The 20,361-nt window shown below is 44.0% G+C and overlaps 1 protein-coding gene across 1 annotated transcript in view; it reads left to right on the top strand.

The window, feature by feature from the left end:
* The window catches only part of EML6 (EMAP like 6), an 88,008-nt gene that overhangs the window by 56,379 nt on the left and 11,268 nt on the right, over window positions 1-20,361 (top strand). Inside the window, exons 18-30 of the mRNA XM_059843444.1 lie at window positions 1,156-1,358; window positions 2,545-2,656; window positions 3,337-3,464; window positions 4,768-4,909; window positions 5,939-6,091; window positions 6,336-6,467; window positions 7,314-7,402; window positions 8,024-8,200; window positions 8,297-8,498; window positions 8,706-8,832; window positions 17,862-17,940; window positions 18,945-19,074; window positions 19,638-19,736. Coding sequence (XP_059699427.1) covers window positions 1,156-1,358; window positions 2,545-2,656; window positions 3,337-3,464; window positions 4,768-4,909; window positions 5,939-6,091; window positions 6,336-6,467; window positions 7,314-7,402; window positions 8,024-8,200; window positions 8,297-8,498; window positions 8,706-8,832; window positions 17,862-17,940; window positions 18,945-19,074; window positions 19,638-19,736 — 1,773 coding nt within the window. The remainder of the gene's footprint in view (window positions 1-1,155; window positions 1,359-2,544; window positions 2,657-3,336; window positions 3,465-4,767; window positions 4,910-5,938; window positions 6,092-6,335; window positions 6,468-7,313; window positions 7,403-8,023; window positions 8,201-8,296; window positions 8,499-8,705; window positions 8,833-17,861; window positions 17,941-18,944; window positions 19,075-19,637; window positions 19,737-20,361) is intronic.

Below are 20,361 nucleotides of genomic sequence, written 5' to 3'. Positions count from 1 at the left end.
GAACTTTTAACTAACTTTTAAGTTTTAACTTTTTAAAGTTTTAACTAACTTTGCCAGTTACCAAAATATTAAAGGGGTTAAAACCCACCTCTGAGTCAGCAAATGTGACAATATTCCTTCCTCCTTGGAAAGAATTTCCAGTTGTGTTTAAATTCTAATCATAATGTTAAGGCATTCTCCTAAGCAAGCATCCTTAGTTCCCAGAAAATCAGGTTCTGATTGAGGATATTTTTTATTCAGGACTGGATTTTTTGCCTTCATGACTTTTTAGATGTGTACACATGACACAAGTACTCAGAACAACTCAAAATTAGGTCATTTTAAGAGCTTCCTACACTTCACACCATAGTTTAGGCGTTCAAGTGGTTCAGGTGCTCTCAGATAAATAATTATTTTTCTGCTTTTTTTTTTTTTAGTCTTTAGATTATTTTTGCAGTGATTACATAGACTTGCATTGCTGTTTGCCAAATTCCATGGTGGGAATGTGCATTAAGCAGCATCTTGCTCCAAGAATAGTCCCTTTGCAATAAAAATGGTGTATTTTTAATTCAGATTTGCTCAATGGAGTGGGGACTTAGTGTGGTGTCAGCTGTGAAGCCCACAGTACCTTGACACAAGGCCACCTATGCAGATGATATTTTGTAATTTTAGGTGTATTTTTGTCTAAGCAAAAATTTTGTGGGCCTTATGGCTACTTCTGCTTTCTGACCCACAGCAAGGCTGTGGTGATTTGGTTTTCAGACAAGCAGAGGAGGAGCAAACCCTGCCATTCATTCTGTGAAACTGCTGCCAAAAGCTCAGGATGCCAGGGGACAGCTCAACCAATCTTCTACTTGTGGTCACCTCTACAGAGAAGCAGCATGGCAGAAGCTGCTGTGGGCAAAACCCATCCTGCCAGACATGGCAGTAGTTGGTTTTGCATGATTCCTCACCAAATTTATCTCTGGCTTGGGAAGACAGTCTGAAAACCTTAGGCTGATCTGCTTAGAGCTGTCATTGCTGGGTTCACTTCCTTTGGTTGTGCTTTTCCCTCGTGTGCTGCCTTCTGCATTTCCATTATCAGACAGCCACAGGAGATCTTGGGGTCAAACATTTGTCCTTTCCAGCCCTGTGGCTGTGAGCCCAAGCAGAACAAGCCCTGTGCTGCTGTTGCAGGTGGAGGCTTCACCTCCAAGCGGGGCACGTTTGGGAGCGTGGGGAAGCTGGAGACCATGATGAGCGTCTCGTACGGGCGCGCGGAGGAGCTGGTGTTCTCCGGGGCTGCCACTGGGGACATCTACATCTGGAAGGAGACCCTGCTGCTGAGGACAGTCAAGGCCCATGATGGACCTGTGTTTGCCATGCATGCACTGGACAAGGTATCTGTCACCTTCCTTCACCTTGGGTTTTTGCTGTACAAATGGATTTTAGAGGTGTTTGGGATTAAACAAAGCCAATAGGAGTGAGTTCTGTTATTTGGTAGACCTGGATTTGTAAGCAGCCTGTTCCTTGTACTGGTACCTGACCAGCAGCTTTCTGACCTCTAAACACTCAGAATTTATTTCTCACTCTGCTCAGGAGTGTGGTTTTCATGTTTGTGTAAACCACAGGAGAGTAATGGGTAGCATTCATTGCCTCTTCAACCTGATCCCAAAAATATTTGTGCATTACCAGTTTCCAGAATATGAAACATGACCTTTTAATAATATTTTTGTCATGTCTTAGGCAAGACAAACCTTTAGATATCCCAAGGTTTTGAGTTTTGAGTTAAGTATTCCAGATAACAAAATAATTTTCTTTCAGTTGCATCAATTCATCTATAAAAGAAATTATGGCAAAATATTTGCATCCCACAAATGAGCTTAGGACAAAGTTTTGCCCCTGGCAATTTGAAGCTAATGTTGATAATGGAATATCCCTTTTGAGGTTATGGTTTCAACTGTAGAAGTAAAGGATGAGAAGAATGTTAGCTATTAACATTTTTATATATCAAGGTCAATTAAGATCCCTGTGGCTCAGTCGGCCCTAATTGATTGTTCCCAGTTTCCTATCAATTTTCTGTTTGATCTTGGCACTGAACATCCTCTTCACTTAGATTTTTGTTGGTTAGTTATTTATGCTGTTTTGCATTCACTTGGCCCAGATAATCTACCCAGGGAATTAATGAGAGAATTGGTCCCTGATGCATTATTAGAACTTGGGCTGAAGCATCTGGTGAGTCAGTTGAATTTGGAATAACTTGAGGAGCTGTTACTGCCAGCTACTGCCTCTTCTAAGGGTAAAACAAATTTTTCCATTGCTTGTTCCCACAGGCAGGCAAATGTCCTGGTCCAGCATTCCTGTTTACAGCAGTGTGTGCTCCATATGGTGGTAAATCTTTATAACCCTAGAAAAGCAACTCCAAATCTTGTCCACTTGAATTTTTCCCTCATAGGTACAGACTCCAGTATTTTTGACACATGAATAAAAAGCAGAGGAGACTTTATTGTGCCTTTGGACATGTCCTTTTGAATCTCTCCCACGAGTGCTGACATTTGTGTGTGCTCTCCTCCTGTGACTGTGCAGGGCTTTGTGACGGGTGGAAAAGATGGAATTGTGGCCCTTTGGGATGATATGTTTGAGAGATGTCTGAAGACATATGCTATTAAAAGAGCAGCACTCTCTGCTAGTTCTAAAGGTATTGGCTTTCAGGGTGTTTCAGTAAGGACTGTGGGCATGGAGGGTGGTAAATGGTAGTAAAGGGGTAGGGACTGGGTGTCAGATCTTACCAGAAGCCAAAAGGAACAGCAACACACTGCTTACTCTGTGCTGGAATGTTCTGGTTTGAGCCATTTAAGATGTATTTCTTGTATTCCTTGTCATTTATAGTTTGTTCTGCTATTCCCTCCTCTATTTCATGACATTAAGCTTTGTTTTCATTGGTGAAATGATTGTAAGGAACAATGTCCCCAGCCTTGAGTTTGGCAGTTCCAAAGCCAATCCAGTTTCCTTGGCTGGCCACATTCCCTGTGGTGAGAGCAGGGGCCCTGTGGTGTGGAAAGACCCGTTAAATTCCCCAGGCCTCAGTGTGGAAATCTGGAAAGGGATATTCATCTGAAATCACAGCATTGGTCTGAGGTGCTGGAGCTCCTGAGCCCCTCAGTCCCTGTCACTGTTCAAGCAGTGAGATATCAGTCATTGCATTGCCACAGTACAGACAAACTCCCCTCCCTGTATGAGTAAGGAATCCGTGGCTTGTCTTCCAGTTTGGTCAGGCAGTTTTACCTCATGTTCATGATTTTGAACAGATTTGAATTACATATAAACTGCAAGGGATATGGAATTTAAAACAATTTTTAAAAATCTGGCATTCTTCAGGTTTGCTCTTAGAAGACAACCCCTCCATCCGAGCCATCAGCCTGGGACATGGGCACATCCTGGTAGGAACTAAAAATGGAGAAATACTTGAAATTGATAAAAGTGGGCCTATGACTCTGCTTGTTCAGGTACTGTATGGATCTCCCATAGCAAGCTGTTTCCTATATTTTTATGAAGATGCTGGTTCTTTGGTGCTCTTTTTTTGGTAAATTTTGATCACATGAAGTAATCCTTCAAATTTGCCTTGTCTGCATGACTGCCTTACTACCCAAGATGTGTGAGGCTGTGTTTTATAAAACATTGAGCTCATTCACTAATGCAGATTGAGAGCAGTAAGAAATTATTTAACCTTGATATGCAGTGCCAGCAAACTGTATGCAAGCTGAAGGAAAGCTGGAAAAAAAGCAGGAAGAGTGATTAACAGCTTGGAAAAGTGAGAATCTGAGGCAAGATTAAAACAAAGTATTATGTGTATTTTAGGCAAACAAGGATCTAAAAAAGGACATAAACTTTGAGGATTAGCCAATATTAGGATTTCAGGATAAAGTCCTGTTTGGGGTGTAACAGTTCCCTATTAATCTCAAGTTTGGAAAGGAGAATATTGGAAGAGCAGGAATTACAGCCAGTAATAGTGGAGGGGAGTATGGAAGAGTGTTTTAGACATTTGTTGGGGGGACAGGGCAGACATTCAGGTCTTTTGGAATGTGGAAAGCTTTGGAGAGAGGAGATGGTGAAGGCTTTATGTGGAAACCCAGGGCACAGGGAATGTTTCTCTCTCTGCTCTGGGGTGCCCTGACCCCCAGGGGAGCACTGACTGACCCTCACTCATGGGGAAAGTTTCCTAGACTTCAAGATAGACTGGGATCCACAAAAGTGTGAAACAGATTATAGAGAGCAGTGTGGGTGTATCACTTGGTGAGAAATTTGGGTTTTGGGATTTTTAGTACGTTGTGGATGGAAGCAAGATGGAGGCCACAGGGTGTCATCCTGGGTTTCTTCTTCATGCTGCTTCTTCCTCCTTCTTCGTGGGTTTGGGTGGCACTCTGCAACTGGGCAGAGAAATCCCCATTGCAGCTCTGTGGGATCAGTTATTGGGTTAAAAGAGAAAATAATCCAGGTGTCAGCTTTTAATTGCATAGTTTAGTCTTAAAAGACCTTGGAACAAGAGATTGTTGGCCATTTTGTGCCTTCTAAAGAAAAGCTGCCAAACTCACAGCAGTGAGACTGTTTTACTGCTAAGAAATAATAAACACCTCAGTCTGAACATGAACTCCTGTCTCAAGTGCCTTCAGTCCAGCCCCAGAGAAACCCACAACTGGTACCCCCACAGCTTTACTGCCTGGGCCTTGCAGAGTGAGGCAGGGCAAGGTTAGAACCTATCACACAGCCCCACAGGAGTTATTTCCTCTTGTGTGGAATGCTTTCCTGCAGGGCCACATGGAAGGAGAAGTGTGGGGCCTGGCAGCTCATCCTCTCCTGCCCGTGTGCGCCACGGTGAGCGACGACAAAACGCTGCGCATCTGGGAGCTGTCGGCACAGCACCGCATGCTGGCAGTGAGGAAGCTCAAAAAAGGTAACTCTGCCCTGGCCTGGGGCAGCCATGGATCCCCTGCTCCTGGAGCAGCTCCCTCTCTGCCTTTGGGGCACAGCACAGGCATTAATTGGGTAGGCAAAGGACACGGTCGTTAAGAAATTGGGAGCACAGGAAATAAATTGTCTTTGGCATATGTCAAGTCAGTGCAGAGGGAAGGAAGGAAAAGGACTGTAATCTATTGTAATGAATAATAATAAAATGAACTTCAGTCTCTTTTCCCCCAGTTTCAAGGGGAATGAGTTGACCTCAGAATCCCTTTCCTCCCTAGGAATACTAAGGCCTGATACAAAAGAATTTCCTGACATAAAAGAATTTCCTTGTAAAGACCAAAGTACAATTACCTGCATGTTGAGCACAGTCATCTTTTGCTGTCAATATGAGCTTTACCTGTTAAATCAACTTCTCTAAAATTAACTCTTCCTGTCCTCTCCTCTGTATAAAATTAGATTAGCTATATTGAAACTCTGCCTTCTCAAAATCACTCTTATTTTATGAATTCATTGATATCCCTCAGGAAATTTTAAATTGTTCATTTTCAGTGACAGATCTGGAGTACAGGAACCCTTAACTGGCTGAGGGAAAACAGAGTTAAATGTTTTGGAGGGGTGAACTTGGGGGTAGATGAGGGTTAGCTGTAGGAGAGTTTGTCAGGAATAATGCTGAGGCAGTGGTACACTGCCCTTAATGAATCTTTGAATTTTTCCGTTTGGATTTCCTTTCTGTATGTGTTTTGGGTGAGGTTTTTTGTTTTATTTCTGTCATTGGCGTGTTTAGAATGTGGCTGGAAGGTGGTATTTGCACATAAACCTGTTTCAAAAGGGATTAAACCATCGTTGTCCACCCTGTCACAAAGCATCCATCATACCCCTCTGTAACATACCTTTTTCAAGAGGTAACAAATCTGTTTTAAAACGACATACTTGATGTAGGAACCTCTCAGTTGCAATTCATTGCTGATTTTATCAGATCCATCTTTTATGACAGGCTCGTTTCCATGTGCTTCCTCAGGCGGGCGCTGCTGTGCCTTTTCTCCGGACGGGAAAGCCCTGGCGGTCGGGTTGAACGACGGCAGCTTCCTGGTGGTGAACGCCGACACTGTGGAGGATATGGTCTCTTTCCACCACAGGAAGGAGATGATCTCGGATATAAAGTTTTCACGAGGTACAACCAGGTGATAAGGTGGAAGAGGAGTGTTGCAGTTTGTTTCTCTTCTCTAGGCAAGGTTGAATGTTCCAAAGGAAGATTGGCTTTGTGTGTGCTCCATGCATTAAATACTTCACAATTCCATGTGGCTGCACTAGAACAGGCCCACCCCTGCCCCGTGAATTCACTGCAGTGGTGAAAACCACACCAGTATCAGTTAGGAGATTTACCCTTCAATAACCTCGGTGTCTCCTCCTTGCAGAATCAGGGAAGTACCTGGCCGTGGCTTCCCACGATAACTTCGTGGATATTTACAACGTCCTTACCAGCAAGAGGGTTGGCATTTGCAAAGGTGCCTCCAGCTACATCACCCACATCGACTGGGACTCCAGAGGTAAAGTGCTGGCCAGAGGTACAGACTGGAAATGCCCATAAAATGGAATATCAGGAAACTGTTCCCCTCCAGTTATTGGGATCGACCACTGATGCAAGTGCTTTTTCCCCATGGAGCACTATGTGGATCCAGTGCAATTTCATTTGTTGGTATCCAATTTCCTTTCCTTGCTGAGCTCTGCGTGGCAATCCCTGCAAGAAGCTAGAGCCTTGCAGGGATTAGGTCCCAACTAATTAAGTCCAGCAGGATCTGTAATGAGCTCATACCAGTGAGCCTTCCCAGAGCAGATGTGATCTGTGTGGGACCCCCTGTGTGCCTGAGCTCTGTCCTGCTCTTGGCCAGCCCCAAAACGTGGTGTGAGCCAGTGGCAGCAACCACAGCATCTCTGTGGGCTCAGCAAACTCCCCATCCCAGGACAGCTCAGAGTGGAGCTGGCTCTGCCAGTGGGGCCGTGCAGAAGGGGTGGGAGCTGGCAAAGGTTCCACTTTTGGCAAAGCTGCCTTGTAAAATTATTAGGAAAATTAATAGCACGTGTATTTATTTTTGAATTCCATTAGTTTCATGGTGAAATGCAAGCAAAATACTCCCTATCAGCAGAAACTGATTTGCTGTGCAACAGCAACTTCTTAAGGATATTGGATGGTATTTAAAATATTATGCATTGAATCAGAGTATAGGACCCTTACAAGAGTGATTTTACGCATCTGTGTTACTTTGGCTATGAATAACTCTCTAGAGGATAATTTCTTAATTTACCCCCAGAAATCTCTTCACTCAATCAAAAGAAAGTTCTTAGTAGTCATAGTAATTATTAAGGTTAATAACAAACTCTCCTTTTGTATCCAGGAAAGTTATTGCAAGTGAATTCTGGTGCCAAAGAACAACTATTTTTTGAAGCACCAAGGGGGAAAAGACATATTATAAGAATTGCTGAGGTATGAATTATGGGCTGGATTATTTTTACTGTGAAAATTAAATTAAAGAATTGTCTTCAAATGGTGTATTTTTTCATTTTATAATGCTTTATTTATTTAATGGTTAGAATTAGAATGACTTAGTAATTCCATGGTGTCTTTCCTAGCATTTGTAAATGGCAGAATTTGCAGGTTCTGCTTGTATCTCTAAATTTATTCTTGTTTATTTATTAGCAGCCATTTGCCATAATCCCCTTCTCAAAGCCACCTGGTTTTTTGTAACCGGTTGCACATGGGCTGTAAACCACCTTCAAACAGCAGGACCTGGCTTTTCATGAAGCTGATTACTTGTGACATGTGATTTTACATGACTACAAAATTGCCAATGTTTAGCACCTCAGAAAATCTTCAGGGAGATTTGTATCCAAATCATGCTCTGCCTTGGAAAAATGGGAATGTTGAAAGTCTTAAGCCTTTTGATGAAGATACACAATTTGTTTTAACAAGCTGGAACAGCACCATTTCTTAAGAACTAAAAAGTATTAAAATAAGAATAGAACATAGAAAATGATGCGCATGAAACTAGTGTGTATTTGGTATGTTTGAAGTAAGCAGCCTTCTTTGGGGGAACTTTGCTTGCAGATAGAGAAGATTGAGTGGGACACCTGGACATGTGTGCTTGGTCCCACCTGTGAGGGAATCTGGCCCATGCACAGCGACGTCACCGTTGTCAACGCGGCCAGTCTCACAAAGGACAGAACCCTCTTGGCCACGGGGGATGATTTTGGCTTTGTGAAGCTCTTTTCCTACCCAGTGAAGGTAAGAAGTGTGTGTATTTCAGTGATGGGAAGGGAAAGGAAGGAAGGAGCTGTTGCTGGGTGCCAGGCTGCCAGCGGGGGATTCTGTGTGCTGCAGGGCCAGCATGCCAGGTTCAAGAAGTACGTGGGGCACAGCGCCCAGGTGACCAACGTGCAGTGGCTGCACAACGACTCCGTGCTCCTCACCGTCGGCGGCGCCGACACCGCCCTCATGATCTGGACCAGGGAGTTCCTGGGCATCCAGGAGAGCAAGCTGGTGGACAGTGAAGAATCAGACACAGATGCAGAGGAAGATGGAGGTAAGGAGGGTTTCATTCAGGCTTCCTTGCCTCAATTGGAGATTCAAACAGGCATTTAACTTGAAGCTTTGCTATGCTACATTTCAGTGTAAGGAGAGCTTGGTGGGATTTGTTTCCTTCCTTTCATTGTTGCAGATCTTCTTGTTCTCTACTGTCCCACTGTGAAACAAGGGAAGCTTGTTTTATTCTAAGTTCTATTTTTCTAAGGTTATGACAGTGATGTTGCAAGAGAAAAAGCAATTGACTACACCACTAAGATCTATGCAGTGAGCATCCGAGAAATGGAAGGCACAAAACCCCATCAGCAGCTGAAGGAGGTTTCAGTGGAGGAGAGGTATGTCCAACAAAGGCTTTTGCTTCCAAGTGTGCCCTTTTGCACATCTCTTTTCATTCACCTAAAATTAGCCCTTGGAAATAAGACAGGAATTGTAGAATTCACCAGATACCATTTAAAATGGTATTCACAGAGTACATCATGATAATGTGATGGAGGAGAATGCATGTATATGACACATCTCTGAGTGTTATGTTCTCTTTTGCTGTTCACATGAGCATTTATATTCTCTCCTAACCAGTGTGTGTCTGCAGCAGAGCACTTGTGGTAGTGGTAAGCTTGTAAATATTTTGTGGTTAAGGCTTTGGGTGGTGCTTTTATTAGAAGATTTTCAGTCACTTGTAATTGTGTTGGGTTGTCACTGTTAAAGCTGGAATTTCTCATGGCACACACTGGCCTTAGGCTGAAATAGTCTAAAAATTTAGCTGGAAGGGGAACAGTGTTGGAGAGGAGAGCAAAGAAAAGAGGTAAGAGCTAAGAACAGAGGGTGAGTCCAGTGAAACACAGACCTAAAGGGGGGGGTGCTAAAATCTGATGGGACCAGAACAGGAGCATCTGTAACCAGTAAATAATTCCCCTTCAAAATCTGGAGCAGTAAATCCCTATAAATCCCTACCTGTGAATCCAGCTGGTGACTCAGCTGTGAATCCATTTTGTCTCTTTTGGTAGAGTATTTTCTTAGAGATGATCATTCTTTTATCAGGAGTTTGCCTGCCCTGCTCTTGCCCCCCTCTGGGCACTGACACCAAGGACTGCTGTGGGTTAACCCACAGAAAGATTTTCAGCTTAGTTCTGTTACTGCAAGAGACAAAATGGAGTTAATAATACTTCCTAATCTCATGTAGGCCTTGGAAAAAATGAGTTTCTGTCTTTAAAGCTCTCTAAGAATGCAGTGCTGAACATGTTGAACAGAAAGTAATTAATCATTTCTGCTCAGTAAATGTGCAAAACAGGAGAATTGGGTGTGAAATGTGGGGTATGAACAATAAGAAGAAAAAGGTTGCACCTGTTTTTTATCATCACAATGTTTTAACAATTCTATGCAGGAGGAGGATCAGTGATTTTTACAATAAAATGTTGGACCATAACCTTCTCTTTTTCCATTTCTTTTAAGAATATATCTTTTCCTCCAATAAAGAATTTGTTCCTCCGTCTTTCTACAGAAAGGCATAGCATATCATCTGGTAAACATAAACGTTTGCAAATTGAGTTTAAAAAAGGAAAATTGTTATTTTATTTTGGGTGAATTGCTAAATTGTTACAGGAATAATAAGTGGCATTGGTACAGAAGTTTTGCACAAGAAACACTTGTACTGTCCAGCTGTTTAATTCTGCTGTGATGATGCTGTGTTATCAACAGTTTTGTACTTTGTTTTAATCTAGGTTAAAAAGAAACCCTTGTCACTGTCCTTCCCATCTTTTCTGCTCGAGAGTCACAGCTCTTGTACACATTTTTATCTCCTTTTTAAATTACAGATGCTTCAGTACAATCACACCTTTGGTATTTGGAATTTGCTGATTTTGATCAATCTGACAACAAATCTCATAATTTTCATATGTCACTTGTTAAGCAAAGATCAATTCACTTCTGTCTTCAAGGGATTAATATAAATAGTGAGAATTTATAGTGAAATAATCAGAAGTGGCAGCTGTGGCTAAATGTCAGTAAAACTGCTTTCTGAGGGTGTTGTGATTGCATAGGGCCTTAAGCTGTGAAAGGTGCTGGGGTTTGGGTGCAGTGAGACAGGGTTCAGGTGTTGGCTACTGCCAGACTGCAATTCCTGGTCACAGTGGGACAATGAGGGCACAATTCCTGCAGAACCTTGGCACTCCCAGTTGTGAGTGCCTCAGGCTAAAGCTGACTTCTCTCTGAAGATGTGTGTAATGTGAGGGAAGCTTTGTAGCTGTGTCAAATTCCATCTTTTCTGAGACCACAAGAGAATGTAGCAGCTGGAAAAGGGTTTGCCTGCCCATGACAAACTTCTGAAATCCCTGGCCTGACTTTTCTTTGCACCTGCAAGGGTCTGAAGTGACAGTTGGTCAATCCAGGTGAAATGGAAAGTCTGCAAGTGCTCAGCTGTCTGTGTTGAGGAAAATCCTAAATGTTCAGGGAAATCTAAGGCCAAGTCAGTAGGCCTTGAGGCTGGGGAGCCTTGAAATCTCTGGGCACAGGGCTGAGTGAAGAGGCAGCAAGGAATATTGGAGGCAGCTCCCAAAGCTTTAGATTTTCTGCCAAAGGCACAGCTGGAGTAGCTCTCCCAGCCCCTCCAGGTTTGAGAGGGGAGCCCAGAGGATGTGTTCCATTCTCTTTAAGGCAGATGTGCATGGGGAAACCTAGCAGGCTTTTGAGGAGGAAGTTTTTCTGGGGGAAACATTCCAGATCTTTCCCTTTGTGATTGTGCCATGTGTCTGTCTGAAGACCCCAGTGACTGTGCACTTTAAGGCTTTTGTGCACTGAATATTCTGGCATTGGTCACTTACTGTCACTCTCTGTCCAGTGCTGAAAACTGTGGGACAAGCTGGGAGGCTGCTTAGAACAGAAACTGTGAGTAAATCCCAAGGCCTGGAAAACTGCTGGCCCACTTCACTGCCACATCTAGTGAGGATCTTGGAGTGTCCCCCTTGCTGTATTTTCATTGTGGCTTTCAGAAAGGAAAAATACTGAAGGTGTAGTGAGACGAAACTCACAATTAAGCAATTTAAATTAAGGAAGGGAGGGGGAGAGGAAAAGCAAGTTTCTGGTTTAAGCAAGAAGTAGGAATAGCTGGGGCTGCTTCTGTGAGCTGCTCCTTATGGGCAATGACTTGGAGCTCACTGGGGTTTTTTCTTTTAATACTCATATTCAGAGGGTAAACTGTTGCTGAAGTTAGTTTCCAGCTTATGAAATCAAACACATTCCAAAGGTGCTATGTGGCACCTATGAGACACATCCATCTGTTTAATCCTTCTGTTTGCTGGAATAAACTTGTAGGGGACTCTGTGCTTCTCTAATAGAAAGTGGTGAATCTGAAAACCTCCAGGTACATAATTTCTTTAGAAATAACAATTCATTGTTCAATTCAGGAGGAGTTTGATCTCAGGAGCCATGATGGGACTCCTGAGAAGATTGCAAGTGTAGGGTTGGGAGGTGAACTGCACAGTGATTAGTCCAAACTTAGGAGTAATAATAACATTTTCCCTTAGAAAAGAAAATCAGAGCCCTTTATGAAATTTATTTTTCCTGTTTAACTCAAATGTAATTAATCATGATTCTGCAAATATCTTGGAGGAGTGTAGAAGTTACATGATAGATTTTACTTGCAGGATTTGAATCAAGTCATGGCCTGGTATTTTTGGGGGGATCTGACATTTCTTGTCTCCATCAGCAGCTACAGCTTTAGGATGGCAAAGTGACAGGAGAACTGTAGCTGAGGCACAGTTTTAAAATGTCTTGCAGTTGTGTTGGTGCGTTTGGTTAAGATCATTAATTGATTGTTGTTTCTCTCTCCTCTCCCCGACCCTGTTGTTTTCTTCTTCCCCCTTTCCATGTCTTCCCTTCTCTCCTCCCCACCCACCCTTGCCCTTGTGTCCCTTTCTGCCCCTGTGGCTGGCACCCCTTGCCCGTGCTCAGGAGCAGGGTGCCCTGGAGAGGGGCTGCAGGAGCCGCCTCGCGGGGCGGGAGCTCCCAGCGCGGCGCTCCCGCTCCTCGGCACCCCCTGGCCACTGGTGGGACTGTCCCAGACAATCCAGGACAATTGTAAGCTCTGCTGTGTGCCACAGAATTGTGCTGTTTCACAAAAGGGCTGGTTTTTGAACTGGGACCATTGAAACCAAGAATTGATGCCATGAGAAGTAACACGAGCTTGCTGATGACTGTGTTTGTTACTAATCTCAAAGGCAAAGGCCTGTTTGCATCTGGCCTCCTACTAACCCCTAACACACCCCCTGCATCTGCAGCTCTCCTTTAGCTCAATTTGCATGACTCCACATGTACCTGGTGATGGGAGCTCCTCCAAAGCAGGTGGAATGTGTAGAAAACAAGAAGCAGCATTAGCATGTTGGTCTGGTTTTCCATTTTCTCGGCATCCTGGCTTGTCTCACCCTCCCTGAATTACCCACCTCAGACACTGGTCTCTGTCGTGGTGTTTGCCTTGTGTAATCATATGTCCTATTAAGGGGGAAAAGTTAAAGAAGTTGAATTTTCTCTCTTCAGATGTTACTCTTTAAATTATTGATTTCTTTAAAACAACATGAGCTAACTTATATAAGATAGCCCCCACAAGCCTTTGCACCGTGAAGTGAATGATTTGATATATGGTTACAGCCTTGGTTCCTGCACCTTTACACACACACACGTCTGTGGGTGCACTGCAACAGCTCTGAGTGTGAATCTGTGTTCTGTTTGTGTAGGTGGGCACTGTTCAATATGTGTCTGAAAAAATACATCCTTGGGGTGGAGAAAATAACTTTGGGCTTATTCCAGCCGAAAGCCCCTCTCTGAGAATGAGGAGCATCATTTGGAATATTCACTTTTACTTTCTCAACAGCATTATGTCAAATTAATGCACCCTAAATGCATTTGACAGCCTGCTGGTTTCATCCCAGTTGTCCCCAAGGCTTGTACACATTGTGACTGGTATTTGTCAGTCCCTGCCAAGCAGCTGAACTCAGAGTCAATCTCACTGCTCCCACAGGTCAGCACAGAGCTGGCTCAAAGGTCTTCTCTGTTTGTGTGACACTTGGGGGAGTGGAACTTGAGGGATGCCAGCGTTGCCACACATTCCCAGCACCTTTCTCTCTGAGCCTGAGTGCTCTCTGCACTGAGGGTGTTGTGAAATACTCAGCTTTTCTCAGGGCTGTTGTGCAGGAGGTACTCCAGGGCTGATGGAAAAGCCATGTTTCTCATGTTCTGTCAGGCAGAGGGAGGATCTGCTCGATGTGGTTTGTTCAGTGTTTGTATTGACACAATGCAGCTTCAAAACATGCTGCAGCTCATGCAGGGAATAACAAAACAAATGGAAAAGACTCTGTCCCTTCAGGGGGTGAGGGACAGCAGGGCCAGTGTGTGGTACAGGAGCTGTTTAAGGAGCCACTTCCCAAGGTGCTCAGAACAAAAACCCCTCAGGTTTCATTCCAGTGGTTGCCCTGGTTACTGATTGCTGTGGTGCTTGTTTCACTGGGCACTGAGCTGGAATGACCTGGGAGTGCAGTGACCAGCTGCCCTGACAGGCTGTGACAACAGCTGGCCCCACCATATGTCCTGCAGTACTTTGAGATTTTTTGAGGTTTTGAATTTTTTTTTTTATTTTAGAGTGCATCAGCATACATGTGAAGTTATAAATATTGTGACCATGTAAGGCTTTTTCAGTCCTTTAAAAACACAATTTACCACTGGTGTTTCTCTCTAGTTCTGTTTGAGCTTTGCTTTGATCTGCTGTATTTGAAAGTAGGGTATTTTCACGTTGAATCCTCTTCTTTTTGTTGTCTTATGATAGCTACAAAAAGTTAAGGAAAAGTAACAGCAGGAAAAGTTGTATGTAAAACTCCTATGTATGTTGGGATGGGAAAATCCAAGGGTTTAGAATTTACAAAATCTTTTAATCCCTTCTCTGGGAGGGGATTAAAAAAAGCTTGAGGAGTTTTGCAGCAGTTTGGGGGCACTTGGGAGTCCCCTCCTGTCACTGGTGAAGGGCACAGTTAAAAGCTGCTTTTGCATTTTTTCTGAAATGAGCAGTATATTTTTTAAACCTTGGATTTTTGTTCTGTTGCCCAATCCAACCCTTACCACGCTTTCCTCTCCTTGAACCTTGCTTTCTCTACTCAGGAGCAGTCCTGCTCATGTTTGTGTAGATCCAAGTGTGTTCCCTCTCCAGTTTGCAGCCATGTAAATCCATGTCCATCTCCCTTTTGGGCCTGAAGCTTTTCCCCACCCATTGCTGCTGGCTCAGCTGTCACCTTCTTGGCTGCAGGACATTCCTGTCCATCTGTCCCTGCCCCAGACCTTGTTGGTCCCTTTCACATGAAGCTGTTTCTGGAGTTCCCATGCTGTTCCTGTTGGCCTTGGAGCAGAATTGTTTGTGTTGTTCCCAGGTTTTTCTCACTGCAGTCAGCATCTCCAACCAGACAGCAATTCTGGCCCCTGACCTGGAGAGAGGAGCTGGTTATATCCCCCTCCCATAGAATTTATCATAACAGTTTTTGATCTGCCTTTTCCTTTGACCTTTAATTTCCATCTAAACAGATCTAGCTTTTTTCCTCTCATACTTTGGCCCTGCTAAGATCACATCTCTTTCTTCCCCCGAGGTGCCCCACTCTTCCAAAACCCCATTCCCTCTTCCCCCCAGCCCAGCTCTTCTTGTGTCCATCTGTTGTTCTCCATCCTGGTGCTGCCCGTTCACCCCACCCCTGATTTGAGCTTCTCTCCCCCCGTGGCTGGAGGGAATGTTCACTCACATCTTTTCACATTTCTGCATGAAGGTGGTGCTGAGGTTTTGTCAGTTTGGATCTGGACCTCTATCCCTGACTGACAGCTGCCTGTCCTCCTGTGAGATCATCCTCGAGATTGCCATGAGTAACAGAAACCTTCTCTGCTGTGTTCACAGTACCCAAAGAGCTGAAACCCTTTCATATCTGACTGTGTCCTCTCTTTCCTGGAGCTCCTCTGTGCCATAACATGATCTAAGCACGTTTGTTTTAAATTGCTGCAAAGAAACCATTAATGCTTGTGTTATGTTTTAACTTGCTTTCCTTTGGAGGCAGGGAATTGTCAAGTAAGTACTGATGGGGAGCCCAGCAAGGCCTGGATTGCTGGGAATGTGCCATGCAGGTTGCACAGGTCCAGCAGGGCAAAGGGCTCTCATTTGCTACAGTGCAAATGTCTTGTCTTGGCAGTGTCATCTCCTGTGTCAAAACAAACTAGATGTAGTCACAGCCTTGTTAAAAGTGAAATGACTTCTTCCAATGTTTCCAATGTGCTGCTTTCCATTTGTTGTATTAAGATGGCGATGAGGCAGTGAATGCACACGTGTGTGTATATATACATGGCTGTGTATATATGGATGCACACATCTGTGTTTGTGTGTGCTGTGAGTAGGTATCTATAAAAGTATCTCTGTGTGTGTCTCCAAGTTAAGCCTCATGCTTACAATCTGGTGACTATCAAGCATGTCACAGTGGTAGTGTTCTCTTGCTTTCATGAAGTATTTTGGCTTGCTCTTGTCATAAACTTTGATATTCCTAGGTAAAGAAATGTAGAAGTGATCCAGTTTGAAAGAACACTAAAACAGAAAAAAGCATGCAAGAAAACAATTATTTTCCTAAGTGCCAGTTCAGAGGCCCTCACAAATCTGGGCTGTAATGAAATGATGAATTTATTTTGTAAGACAATTAGATTTTGTAATAACTTCCTCTGCCCCTCCCCTGCCGGTGACAGCCCTGCTGCTTGGTCCTGCTCCACCCAGAGTCACCCCAGGGGACTTGAGTGGGCACTCTCTGAGGAAATGAAGGTACTTGTTCCCTGAGGACAAGGCAGGACAGGCTGTCCTGGCAGTGACTTGGCCTCCTCACAGCCATTGTGGGCTAAATTGCAGCTGAGCTGGGATAGAGAACAATCATCCATTGTGTGCAATCTCAGCACTGCCTAGGAAACTCTCAACTTCCTACCAGTTCCCTCCCTGTCAGGCTCCTGAAAATAAACCAACCATGGAACCCCGTTCTGCTCTGGTGCAAAGTGTGCAGGAAGCTTGGATGTAGCTTCCCTTTCCCCCCCATCCTGCAGGATCTTTAGCTGCCAGGCTGCCCAGGGATGCCGGGTGCGATGTTTGCGGGTCTGTGCACTCTCTGGTTTCTGTTTTAGTTCTTGCTGGCATGCTTGGATAGCACGTGCTGTGCCCCAGGAATGACTGCTGCGCTCTGAAAGTGCTTGTGCATGAGTCTCGTGCTCACAAGTGACTCCTAAACTCTATTAAGTTTCTTGCTTGGCTTTATTTGCTGCTTACAAGGGGATCAAGGTAACTCTTTCACTCTCTTTGTGTCACGGGGTCACCTGCTCATGTGCTTGTTGGTCCTTGCTGTGCTTGAGACTTGGGTTGGACTGGTTACCTCCAGCCTTGCTCTGTCTCACAACTCAGCTTGTCCTGCTGCTCGTTCCCACAGGGCTCAGTCCCCACTGTGCTCTGTCCACCGTGCCTTTAATACCTTCCATGAAAAATCCAGCTCCAGAAAAAGCAGCTCCCTATACACAAAAGGGATTGCATTCTTCTCCAATTAATTTTTTGCAAAATGGGAATTACTGGTAGTTACGGTCTCAGGACAGGAACAAATTTCACAGCGTGTGGAATGTAATAGCAAGGTCACATTTTTCTGGAATCATAAGCTCTGGGAATGCTTTCCACGTGCTCCCCTTAGCTCTGTCCCTCTTTTCCCAGCAGGATCAACAGCAGCAGCAGGGGTTATCTGGCCTTACAGACCATTTGCACACATCAGATTTTGTCTCAGCCTGTGTTCTGCATTTGTCTCTTTATCTACTTTTAGCAACTGTAATTATATAAAATAGCTTTGCTGGCCTCAATCTCCCAAATTCCCTTGGATGAATGACTTGTGCATTTAAATGCAACCATTTTATCTTTAATATGATTTTGAGAAGATTTTATTGAAGCCATGTCAAGGTTTTGGGATGGGGTTCCTCAGAAGAAGCAAGGCTGGGCAGAGGTCAACAGCCAGCTGCAGAAATTACTTCAGATCATTTCTGGAAGCACCAATTTACCATCATTTCATATTCAAGGATTTTTCCATGGATTGAAATCATTATGGTTTGGGGTCTTTTGAATGGTGTAAGGTTGTTTGTTCTGCCACTCATCCGTGAAGTCCACATCAATGTTTCTGCACTTTCTATCAAAAAGTGCAGGATTTTAATCAGTTTATTGTACAACTCTGAAAAAAGCTCATACAGGGGCAACTGTCCATTTGCTGCTCACACGTGTTGTGGTTTTGAAGGTTGTGTTTAACTTTCAAATGTATCAATTGTCTCCTTTTTTAAACGTTCATTTCAGGCCACCTGTGAGCAGAGCTGCTCCTCAGCCTGAGAAACTGCAAAAGAACAATGTCAACAAAAAAAAGAAACTGGTTGAGGTCAGAATTCATATCTTTTCTATTTCTTTAAGAGTAACGTGCTGGGTGAAATCCATCCCTGTTTGTCTGTCAGGGAAGGGCAGGTACAATCACAGAGGATGTGCATTCCCATGCTCCCTGCTCAATCCCAAGGGAAATACATCCCGAACCAGCACTTTGGCCCGGGAAAAATCCTGTGTAGGACTTTGAATGATGGAATTTGCTCATTGACTTTGGAACTTCCCTTTCTCCCCAAACAACTTCTTTGAATTCCCACATAATAGGCAGAACCAGGAATATTTTGTGACCTGTGTGGACCATTTGCAACACTTGGTCTATGGCTAATTGGGATTGTTCCCAGTGAGCTGTGATTGGGTTTGGGACAGTCATTAAGTTGGGCTTCAGGGCTCCAAGGCAGCTCTAACAACAATCCATCAACCATCCTGGGTGCCTGGAGGAAATTTCCTTGGCAGCTGCTCATTGTAAGCTGCAATTACACCTCTGATTAATGTCTTAATTACAGAGTTACTAATAGCTTGCCCTGGCTTCCTCTAAGGACTTTAAGGTCAGAAATTGGTCTGTGGAAGTTTGGTAGTTTATGAGAATGATTTTTGAAAACTCAGATTTTTTAAAGAAGCAGATAGCTTCTTTAAAAAATCTGATGCCCTATATAAATATTAAACTGTGATGGGAAGAGCAATAAAATCCAACCTGTTCTGTGAGTTGTATCTGTTTGGAATGGGAATTTACAGAACCAGGGCATTTATAGCCCTCTGAATAATTAAAAAATAAAATAATAGAATGCAGTGCTTTAGTTGACCAATTAAAGGTTGTTGATGGCCTCTGATAATGTTATGCCTCAATAAATGGGCAGAGTGGGGATAACTAATAATTTTTTTGTTATTCTATTGCCTCTACAAGATATTTGTACTTGTGTAATTTAGAATTGTCCTAAAGTGGTCCAGGCTCTGAAATCTTGTTTTTTCTTCCATTTCACTCTTATTCTTTTTGTTTTCCTGGAGCAGGAGCTGGCTTTAGACCATGTGTTTGGATACAGAGGATTTGACTGTCGCAACAACCTCCACTACCTGAACGATGGTGCTGACATTATTTTCCACACAGCTGCAGCAGGCATTGTCCAAAACCTCTCCACTGGTAATTCCATTTGAAAAAATACTTTATGAGGAAAATATTTTTGATCGGAAGTCTGAACTTTTTAATCTTCCCATGGCTTTCCCACATTTTGTATCTTGGTAAATAACACAAAGCCCCTGTAGGTGGCCTTTGGGGACTCCTGTCCTAGGACAGCCTTTGGCCTGTGGGCTGGGAAACAAGGATGGCCCCATGTGTCCTTTCTAGGCCCCTTCCCTTGGGGCTTTGCCTCCCCTTCCCCACTCACTGCCTCGGTTCACTGGGATTTCTCTGGGAAACCTGGGCTTTGCTTTGGCACCGTTGGTGTTTCTTGCAGTTGTGGTGGCTGTGGGCCGATTCCCTGGGTATAGAGATAATTTCCCAAATATTGCTTTTGTATCCACCTCTGTGTGTTGATGGTCATGTCCATAGTGCATTTGGGAATGGTGCCTGGAATGGAAGCAGAGCAGCCATGGGCAGCCTTAGTGGCCCCTCCCCCCCTGCAGAGTTGTAGCAGCTGCCCAAATAGTCTGTGGTGGCTCTTCCTTGGTCCTGTGGTGACTGAAATCCTGTTTGGATGGCATTAGGTAGCCAGAGCTTCTACCTGGAGCACACTGATGACATCCTGTGCCTGACAGTGAACCAGCACCCCAAGTACAAGAACGTGGTGGCCACCAGCCAGATCGGTACGTGCCCCCCAGCAAAGCTTCACTCACAGTTCTCAGGCACTGCTTTATCTGGGGCTTTCCTGTGGGGAATTTGGCTTTTTGTTTCATTTGGAAGGAGTAATCAAGCTCCAGGGTTTTCTTACTGTTTCGGTTCCATCTCTGACTGTGAGTGATTGGATTTTAGAGTTAATTGTAGTGTAATCATATTTCAGAAGGCAAACTTTGATAAATTGCCTAATCATCTCAATAACCTGATTTATAGAGTTCCTTCTTTCCTTCCTGTGTCCAGGGCACTGGTTAGCAGTGAGAATACAATGAGCATCATTTTCTCTGCAGGAATACAGGAGCTGTACAGAAAAGGCCAGAAACAGAGAGAGATCTCAGCAGAAGTTAGGGGACATACCAGGGACAGCTGAGAAACCACTGATGTGTGGTTTTTGTGTGTTTGTTGTTTACATGGAGGGTCCTGCAGGAGTAAACATTGCATGGGGAATACAGGATGAGTTATCCCAGGCCTGAGAAGGATCTGCTGCCCCCCAGCCTAATGCTGATAATTAACTTTATGGAGGAGAACGGGGTCAGAATGTCTCCTCAGCCCACTTCAGAAGGAGACTGGAATCCATAACGTGAGGACAGGGGCAGG

This window comes from Haemorhous mexicanus, chromosome 3, assembly GCF_027477595.1.
Source record: "Haemorhous mexicanus isolate bHaeMex1 chromosome 3, bHaeMex1.pri, whole genome shotgun sequence".
Classification (NCBI taxonomy): Eukaryota; Metazoa; Chordata; class Aves; order Passeriformes; family Fringillidae; genus Haemorhous; species Haemorhous mexicanus.
The sequence above is the reverse complement of the archived record's forward strand: the minus strand, read 5'-3'. Positions and strand labels throughout refer to the sequence as shown.